The sequence below is a fragment of the Heliangelus exortis genome, chromosome 5 (genome assembly GCF_036169615.1).
Source record: "Heliangelus exortis chromosome 5, bHelExo1.hap1, whole genome shotgun sequence".
In the NCBI taxonomy this organism is placed as follows: domain Eukaryota; kingdom Metazoa; phylum Chordata; class Aves; order Apodiformes; family Trochilidae; genus Heliangelus; species Heliangelus exortis.
The window spans coordinates 36,703,372-36,713,405 of NC_092426.1; the positions used below are offsets into that span (position 1 = coordinate 36,703,372).

Genomic DNA, 10,034 nt, shown 5'->3' on the forward strand with positions numbered 1-10,034 from the left:
CTCTTCTGGTGGTGGCTGTTTTAATTGTTTTACTTCATAGTCTTTTTTTTAATACTCTCATGATGAAAATACTGCTTGTTTGAAATATTTCAAAAGTAACTTAGCCCTGATGATATTGTGGGATGAAGAAAAGCAAATATTGGCTGCTTTTAGTACAGTTTGTGTGTGGGTTTCTTCTTTCTTACATTGTTAGTGCAGTGAATGCCTCAGTGGTTCTGATCAGAAGGATGCAGAGATAGTGATGTTTTTTGAAATGTTTAATAAATTTTGAGAATGAAGTTGTCCAAATGAAACTATTCTTTTAGGAGAGGCAGGTCCTACTTTTCCTTAAAGCCTGGAAAGTTATTACCTGTCATGTAGTTTTTTTATGCTACTATTTGTTAGGAAGTATTTGGCCATTTGCTATAGAAGTCCTTAGACTGGGAGGCTGGAAGTGGGCTGAAGGGAATCACACAAGTGAAAAGTGCAGTACTTTTTTCTACCCTAATAAAAACAAATTGTATGGGAAGGCTTTTGGAATGTGATGAGCTTGGTTTTGGTCTGAATTGCTTGAATTGCTTACATTTGGTGGCAATTAGTGTTTCAGTTACTTCTTTTTTCTGTTTGAAATTATGTTTGCAAAGTAATGAAATTGTAGCTCTAGTCTGGAATGTGTTATTTGCTTGACTTGAGCAGGGAAAAAAACCCAAATTGTGTTCTTGCTATAAATTAAGCTTTGCTGGCTCTGAAAGCACCTGCTGGTGTTGTGAGTGGGCAGATCTTTAGAATGGTAACATGGAGCACTGCTGCTTCTTGTATTCCAGGCACAGAAAACTTGCACTTGGTGTTCTCCTACTCTGTCTGGGTGCTAAGAGATTTTCCTGAAGATGGACTGAAGGTAAGTGTGGCTGAAACAGGCTCCTTGCCACTGGAATTCTTAGTGTAGTGCATACAAGTAAGAAAGCTCAATGTAAGAAGCTGTGTATTAATGTTAAATCCATGTAAATATGTATATGCTTTTTATGTTCACTATTTTGGTAGGATGAGCAGGACAGCCTTTCAGTCTTTCTATGCTTTTCCATTCTTGGAATACCTTATCTTGTAATAAGCAGCTGGGAACCTTTGATACAACATTTAATGTTGTTGTCATGCCTTTTATACAAGAGCCTGACTGAGTATTCAAGTATCAAGTGTTAATTTGTCTTTCTTATTTTCCCTTTGACATAGAATTACCTTCCCATTTGGGAGGTGTTGGGCACTGTAAGAATATTAACTAAGACAGAAGTGGGGAGGGATCTTTTGTTCATCCTTCAACTGTGAGATAGCTTCTGAGTACCTGAGTAAGCTGCTCAGATTTTTTTTATGCTTCTTGTACTTCCTCTTTGGACATGTGTGATATTCTGGGCTTCGGTGCTTCACTGTGGCCACTTAACTAAAAAAAAAAATAAAAATTAAGAAAATCACCATTCTGTGGATAAAATTTTGTTTAACAGATATTTACAGAAGACCTCCCAGAAGTTGAAGCTTTGCCACGAGACAAAGTCCTCAGTTTCTTGATAGAAAATTTTAAAAGCTTGACTATTCCTTATCTGGTAAGAACTGAAATCTCTTCTGGTGCCTTACATTCAGTACAACATGTTGCAAGTAATGCTTTAGTTTCCCAGGCTTGGTGGAACCTGATGCTGTGTCAGAGAATGCTGGCTTTGCTATAAGTTTTGCAAAGGAAACATTAAATATCATAGAATCATAGAATCATAGAATTAGCTGGGTTGGAAGGGACCTCAGAGATCATCAAGTCCAACCCTTGACCCACTGGTGCGGTTGCTAGACCATGGCACTGAGTGCCACATCCAGTCTCTTTTTAAATGTCTCTAGGGATGGAGAATCCACCACCTCACCGGGCAGTCCATTCCATTGCCTGATCACCCTCTCCGTAAAAAAATTCTTTCTGATATCCAGCCTAAATCTCCCCTGGCACAACTTAAGACTGTGTCCTCCTGTCTTGTTGAAAGTCGTCTGGGAAAAGAGACCAACCCCCCCCTGGCTCCAACCTCCTTTCAGGGAGTTGTAGAGAGCGATGAGGTCTCCCCTGAGCCTCCTCTTCTCCAGCCTCAACACCCCCAGCTCCCTCAGCCCTTCCTCACAGGACTTGTGCTGGATCCCTTCCCAGCCTCCTTGCTCTTCTCTGGACCTGCTCCAGCACCTCAATCTCCTTCCTGAGCTGAGGGGCCCAGAACTGGACACAGGACTCAAGCTGTGGCCTCCCCAGGGCTGAGCACAGGGGCAGAATCCCTTCCCTGGACCTGCTGGCCACGCTGTTCCTGAGCCAGCCCAGGATGCCATTGGCCTTCTTGGCCACCTGGGCACACTGCTGGCTCCTCTTCAGCTTCCTGGCAATCCAGACTCCCAGGTCCCTTTCTGCCACTCTGTGCCCAGCCTGGAGCTCCCCATGGGGTTGTTGTGGCCAAAGTGCAGGACCCGGCACTTGGCCGTGTTGAACCTCATCCCGTTGGAATCAGCCCATATGTGTAATCCTGAAGTCAAGCTTGGTGAAGGCAAGCATGGCACTGTTGCTTATAACAAATTACTTCCCAGAAGAAGTCTCCCTCACTGAACCTGAACATCTAATTGCAGGAACACATCATTCATGTCTGGGAAGAAACCGGTGCAGACTTCCACAACTGTCTGATCCAGCTGTACTGTGAGAAAGTGCAGGGCTTAATGAAGGAATATCTCAGTTCTTTCCCTGCAGGTATGTTTAGCCTTTTCTGATGGCAAGATCAGGGACATGGGACAACATGGGGGAGCCTTCACAGTGTATTGTTATAAGCCTGTTCCCACGCAGAAGAAGGTATCTCAAGTGATGAGGGAACTGAACAACAGAACTTGTGGGTTTGTAGGGAAGTCCAGTTTATTGCCTCTTTAGAGATCCTGAGGGACCAAGTGACACTTTGTTCATGATTAAGTGGAATGGCAGCTACTGTTTTCTGAGTTCTGCACATTAAGGGCAGGGAAGGGTGTTGAATAACTTAATCTGTTATTTACCCAGTGACTTGCTGTGTGTTAAGAAACTGAAGTGATTTTTGCGGGTGCACCGGAATCCCAGCCCATGGGATCATCAGCTTCATCACCAATTGGTTTCTCCTCATCATGATTTATCTTTATGAGTGTACTAGTGTACTAAAGTAGCTGTAATATGGTAGCTTATGTTGTTTTCTTCCATTTAGATAAAACTCCAGTCCCTGCTGGGGAGGAAGGAGGAGACTTGGGGGATTACCGGAAAAAGCTTCTGCTTTTCCTAGAGAAGTCCATCTGGTATGAACCCAGTCGACTGATAAGTGACTTCCCTTTTGATGGTGAGTTCAGTTTCCACAGGTTAAACCTTATCTTATAGCATTGTACAGTAAAACCTCACTTACTGCAGAATGATGTTCACTGGAAGCAGAAGGTGTATCTGTAGCTGTACTCCGCTGGTGTGGATGCTAACTCTCTTTTTCCTAGGCTTACCAGTCTGTGCAGGATTCCTGTAGCTGTTGGCCTAAGTTCTATGGCATCTCTCATCACTAAAATATTTAGTCTGACTTTGTGGTGAGCCTACATTGCTCAACAGATTTGAAGTTTAAAAAAGCATGACAGTTTAAGAGTTAAAGAAATGAAAAAGACATAACACGTTAGTGCGACTAATGTGAAATAGATGTACAGGTTGTACAGATCTACTGTGACTTTAACCTGTGCTCAGACTGCAGTTTAAAGTTTTTCTGTTAGTCTGGTCACTAATGGAGCTAATGTTGTCATCTCTGTGTGTAGCTAGTGATTAATCCTACTTGCTGTCACTAGGTCTCCTAGAAGAACGTGCTCTGCTCCTGGGTCGTATGGGGAAGCATGAACAAGCTTTGTTTATTTATGTTCATATTTTGAAGGACACCAAGATGGCTGAAAAGTAAGGGTTTCCTTGTTTTTGCAGGATTTTGTTTGCTCAGTACACTATGGATATGATGTGTAGTAAGATTTTGCTATATATGAAGCATGAATGCTGTAAGCCTTCAGGATCTTCTGGTTTTTTGTTTTCTTGACTTTCTGGCCCTCCCAAACATCTGTTCATTACAGATGGTGATGCTGTCTCCTTGAGGTTTACCTTTTCATGCTCTTCTGTCATTCCACTGTGGAGCAATATGACTTCTCAGTGAGCTCTGCCTTTTCCACCTGGCCTTAGCATGTCAACTTCTTAATGTTGTTTTCCTTCCTTTCTCTTTTGAGATGATACCCCAGATGCAAAGTCAAGCTCCCTCGGTTAGCAGTATCTTCTCTAATATAGATACAGCATTTTGCTAGGCATTGTATCAGGGAGCCTTCTGAGTAAATCTAAAGTACTTAGATGAAAATAGAAGTAACTGATACTGGCAGGTGTATATGAACACATTTTTATGCTATGCTGTGTTGATTGAAGACATCTCCCTCAACCCCTGTTTTTTTACACAGTTAAATTAACTTTAGTTTCTCCATTAAAACTTAAGTTGATTAGAAGTGGGAGTAAAAGAGGTGGTTTTGTTGTTCAGCTTGTTTGCTTGATCAGAATCAGATGTGTGGTCATTTAACTTGGATGGTTTCAGTAATCAAAGCATTTAAATGTTAATTTCTGTGGATTGATTCTCTGGGTTCCAAAACTTTCCCTGCATTTTACTTGGTTCTTCTCTGTTCTAGCTACTGCCATAAACATTATGACAGAAACAAAGATGGCAACAAAGATGTAAGTAGCTTCACCCTTGCAATCTTCCTTTTCAGTAAGGATTTATTGGACTATTCATACCATTTCAGGGACTTTAAAGCTCTGCAGAGTTAGTGGTTTGCATAGGTGGAGAGCAACCTATATATAAGCTCTTGAAATTTTGGAATTACTAGATGATTGGGCTTTCTTTGCTTTTCTTTTTTATTGTGTTTGAGAATGTTACTGTATCACTGGACTGAAGCATATATACTGTAGCTAAAGTTCTGATGGAGTTCACAACACGAAATACTGTGTGCATATTCACCATAGATCTACAGAAAAGATCACGGTTAAAAAACCAAGTCTTGTTCTCTAAAGGTTGAGTTATGCAAGATAGATGAGGGAGGTGTAACTAAAACTGCTTTTTCTAGAAAAACCTGCATGTAGAATACAAGTCATAAAAGGTCTAGAACAGCACTGCTACTTCTCAGGTTTTCTTGTTTTAAGCCAAGAGCTGTTGAAATGAGCATTTCAGGATGTTGAATGGCACAGGTACAGCTGCCTTGTATCACTGCTGGGTTCTACCAGCCCAGTGGTTTCAGACCTTTCCCTCTGTGTGCCACAGGTCTATCTCTCACTGCTCCGGATGTATCTCTCCCCACCAAGTGTTCATTGCCTGGGACCAATAAAAATGGAGGTGCTGGAGCCTCAAGCCAACCTACAGGCTGCTCTGCAGGTTTTAGAACTACATCACAGCAAGCTGGATACCACCAAGGTAAGAAGGATGTGTGAGATTGTAACTGTGTCCATGTTAGAGTTGTTTCAGTTTCTATTCAGTTTTGTTCTCTGTTCCTTTTCAGTTTTTCCTAAATAAGTATCTTTTGCTCTAGGCAATAAACCTGCTCCCAGCAAATACACAGATAAGTGAGATTAGAATCTTTTTAGAGAAAGTCCTTGAGGAAAATGCTCAGAAGAAGAGATTTAATCAAGTACTCAAGAATCTTCTCCACGCAGAGTTTCTTAGGGTAAGTACCCACCACCTGTCATTTATTGAAATCATGTTTTGAAGTAATGCTCAGTATTTAAATAATTTGTTGCACAGGATGGGTGTTCTCTAGATGGTGCTGTAGTGCACCTGAAATTCACAGGTGCATGAAGTAGATTGAAATTTTTTCAGGAGGTGGCAAGGACATTCAGTTTAGTTTGGCTGAGGTGTTTCTTTGTGAGTCTCTGGACTCTGGTGTGCATTGTAGGATGAATCTGGAGACTCACAGGCTGGATCTCTTTCAAATAAATTAAACTTACTGGATTATTGAGTTCCCCTGAACACCCTTTAGTGGTTAGGAAGCTTTTGTCTGTGGACCAGGGTAGTTGAAAGGAAAATCCTGCAATTCACATAGTGTGGGTGTTGGCTATTCAGTATCACCTACTCTGCTCTACAGACCTGCTTTTGTGTAGTACAACTTGCTAATGTAGATGTAAACCACTGAAAAATAAATGCTGTGACAGTTTTTAGTTTCATAGATTAGAAGGGAGCCGTGATAGGGTGTTTCTTTTCAAGTAAGATTTTTTTTTTTTATTTTATTTTATAATTTTTCTTTTTAGGTCCAGGAGGAGCGGATCTTGCATCAGCAAGTGAAGTGCATAATTACAGAGGAGAAGGTGTGCACTGTGTGTAAAAAGAAGATAGGTAACAGGTGAGAGAGTAGATGCCTTAGGCTTGGGAAGCTGAACCAAATGTGAATCTGGTACACTTAAGAATGCTGCAAAACTCAGATTGTGTCTGTGCACAGAACAGCAGTGTGAGGGAGACATTTGAGGGGTGTTTGAATTACAAATTACATCAGTCAAGTGGGTGGCTGGATAAACATCACAACTTCTGTCAGTGAAGTCCACTGCAGGAGTTTAATCCTGGTTTTAACAAAAGAGAACTAAATCCTTTCAGAAACTTAGAAGACTTCTCACTTCATAACTCTAGAAAATGTCTTAGACTGATTTGGAAAATTTTCTAAGAACTCTGCCTACTCTACTCTTAACCAGAATTAAGAAAGGTGATATAACAAATGTCAGACTTAGATACATGTATAGTAGTTTTCTACATCTGATGGCTTTGTGGTTCCCTGGCTGATTTACATTTTGTATCCTTATTATCTTAGGACATCTAAAAAGAGAACTAATTCACTTAGTACCCAGTAACATTTCTGCTAATGCTAGTAGGCAATTATGAGCTAGTATAGAATGCAAACTTTATTTGCACTTTTTCCTCTTTGAACTCCTCTCAAATGCCACATTTCTAGCTTATTATTTGTTTGATGTGAACCTTTCTGAAATATCAGTAGCATTCACAGTGATAGGGAAGGGTGCTTTATCCAAAACACTTTAATGAACACAAGTCTCTAAATACAGTTACTGCTGTGCATATTCAATTTTTTGCTGTTAGTTTGCAGCAGGTGTGATCAGAATTTAAATCTACCTATGCAGTATTGTTTTGGTTTGATGGGATTTCTCTAATGTTGTTAAGTTCAGCAAGGTTTTGAAGGGCAAGCATGTCAGTGTGTAACTTGGTATTAGTGACTTCCCAGTCAAGTGTGACTGTAGAAATGAAAGTAGATATTTTTGGTTTTTTTTTTTTTATAGAATATAAATATAAATTTATATTTAAATTCAATTTAAATATAAAATCAGTAGAATTCTTTTGTCGAGTTTTCTCGATAAAATATTCAGGCTATAATTTAAAAAAGAAAACAATTTTATGTAGGCCTATGTTTCTGAATCTGCACAGCTTGGATGTTCTTGTTTGAATAAGGAACAGATTATTGACAACTGATTTTTGTGTTCTGTCTCTTTACAGTGCATTTGCTCGATATCCCAATGCAATAGTTGTGCATTATTTCTGCTCCAAAGAAGTCAACACATTGGACACCTGACCTTGTCATGGTCAATAACCCCACCATGCAAATGAAATTCAGAACTGATGACTTAAGAAGTTGATGCCTCTGAGATTTTTGAGGCTTTTTGCTACGTTCTCTTACACTGGGTAGAAGTCATTTGTATTCATGGACTGACTGTACCTATCTGGCAATATTGGTTTTGGTAAAATGACTTTAACCATGTTATTATAATGCTGGCAACTACACTGAACCTCTCAGTACTCAGCTGAAGAATAGAAACTGGATTTTTTGTAGTGAGTTTTGTACTGCACTCCAACCTTGCAAATGAGGTGTTAGGCAACTGCTGGGTGTTCACCTCAAGTCAGATTTTACTATAAAACTTACCTCATTAGGGTGACAATGTTGTGATTTGGCCTTGTATGTAAATAGTTCCTCAAAAACAAAAAATTCCTTTGAAGTCTTTGCAGCTGTGTCAGTGTTGCATGAAGATCACCAGATACTTGGCAGAGGGAAAGCTGTGCCTATTTCTAGACCTAGAAAATATAATTTTACTATCATCTCACTAATGGGAATGTTTAAATGCTGGCCAAAGGAATCTTTTTATTGATGTTCAGTGTTACCACCTGGCCTTCTGATAAAAAGTTCCACAGGGGACAGATAAACAGTAGATACCACTAGTAAGCATGTTTTTTTTTCTTCTTACTTTAGTTTGAGAGCTGTAAATGGAATTGTGATGTTTGCAGTGAATATATTCACTCTCAGCACGAGTGGAAGCTCAGAGACTCTTCTAAGAAGTTCACACCTGTACTTGTACAAAAAAGCAAAGAGCAGTTTCTAAAGGGAGTGGCCTATAATTATTGCTTGAGCTTTTAAACTGTCCTTGAGAATTGTGTATATAAATTCTCTGGTTTCTGGTTCACTCTCTAGCATTGAACTAAAATCCAGACTATTTTGTCATCTCTCCATTTTAAATGCTCTAGAACTGTGTTCTGCTCAGGCTGGTACTGTTCTTAAGTCTTGGGCCAGAAGTCTTAGCTATAAGAACTAGATTGTACCATACTCCTTGTAGGTTGTAATATTTTTGTCTAACTTATTTTTCCATGAACTTTACTCTGTAGCAAGTTAGTATGAGGGACATTAAAATGTTGGGTCGGTGCAGAAATAATCTGTGCAATGGTAATAAAAAGGCAGTGGTAGCAAATAACCCAGTAGAGGGGCTGACTCCCAGCATCCTGGTCTAGCAATACTTATAAATATGTAATTATTAAATAGTATGGAGCATGGCATGTAACTCTGAGATATCACCTCTTAATGAACACATAGATGAATAAAGTCTGTCTACCCAAGGTCTAACTGGATTTTGGTTAACATCATAGGTTTACTTAAGAAATTGCTGTGTGAGTGCTTTTTAGGAACAGATGTGCTGTAGACTGATGAGTCCTAATTCACTTTCATTTGCCAATGTTAATAGTTTCCCTTCATAACTGTTTGGGTTTTTTTCCCTTTCCATGTAATTGTATTTATTTTTCACATGCCATACTTTTGTATGGATTTCTTGGTCCAATGTTTTGCTGTACTTGAATGTCCTGGGCAGTATTGCTACTTATGTCCTTCTGCAGAGGCTGGGTAGAGGGATTCTGTGGTGTTAATATTTTTAACCCTGTATTTCTTCTATTTGAAGAAGAGAGCTTAAAAATACTTATACTGGATTTGCACAATCTGTATAAATCTTTATATAGTAGTTCAGGTACAGAGGGAAGATGGTTTGGGAGAACTGTGTTTACAGGTCATTCAGAATAAAAGAAGGGTATTTAAAAAGGCCTTGTATTCTTTGTATGCAGGTATAAACAATATTGCTCTTATGTTTAGCACCATTACTTTTATTTTATCTTTATTATCCACTACCAGGAGAGCTGTATTCACATATGAGGATCTTCTTTGTGCTTACTTACATAGTTAAGGTTGTGCCTCCACTCACCTCCATTTCACCACTTTCAGAGAGATGTGGTTAGTGCTGTAAAGATTTTGGTTGTTTTTTATAATGTGGTTTGGGTTTACTCACTATACCAGCAGGTTTAACTAAAGCAACAGAGTGTAATAAATCTTGTGAAACTCCTTGTGTTTCAGTCATTGCACAGTTAAGGTTGTCTGGGATGCTGTAAGTTTTTTGGGTTTTTTTCATATATTTGTCTTCACTTTTTCTTGGAAGTCAGTGCCAGTGCAAGGGCTCCCAGTATCACCCCTGCTTCAATGTGTGTATTTCAAATGAGGCCATGTCCTCTGAGAACTATCTTCACTTCTCAACTTTGTTTTTTGACTCTATGAGATTTTAGGATGCCTGTGACTGTTCTCAAAATCCGACTAAAAACGTTTTTATGTTCTCTCTTTTGAATAATGTTTTTGAAAGTCTTAAAACATTAAATATGTACTTATTAGGGAATGCTAAAATTACAGGGATT

At 39.4% G+C, this 10,034-nt stretch overlaps 1 protein-coding gene across 4 annotated transcripts in view; it reads left to right on the forward strand.

Annotated features, from left to right (window-relative positions):
• Positions 1-9,690, forward strand: part of VPS39 (VPS39 subunit of HOPS complex) — a 28,015-nt gene extending 18,325 nt beyond the window's left edge. For all 4 annotated transcript variants that reach the window (XM_071744650.1, XM_071744653.1, XM_071744654.1 and 1 more), the window contains 10 exons: positions 804-877; positions 1,473-1,571; positions 2,614-2,731; positions 3,207-3,335; positions 3,817-3,919; positions 4,681-4,726; positions 5,310-5,459; positions 5,575-5,709; positions 6,290-6,381; positions 7,536-9,690. In XM_071744650.1, coding sequence (XP_071600751.1) covers positions 804-877; positions 1,473-1,571; positions 2,614-2,731; positions 3,207-3,335; positions 3,817-3,919; positions 4,681-4,726; positions 5,310-5,459; positions 5,575-5,709; positions 6,290-6,381; positions 7,536-7,611 — 1,022 coding nt within the window. In that variant the 3' untranslated portion in view covers positions 7,612-9,690. The remainder of the gene's footprint in view (positions 1-803; positions 878-1,472; positions 1,572-2,613; positions 2,732-3,206; positions 3,336-3,816; positions 3,920-4,680; positions 4,727-5,309; positions 5,460-5,574; positions 5,710-6,289; positions 6,382-7,535) is intronic.
• Positions 9,691-10,034: the final 344 nt, after the last annotated feature.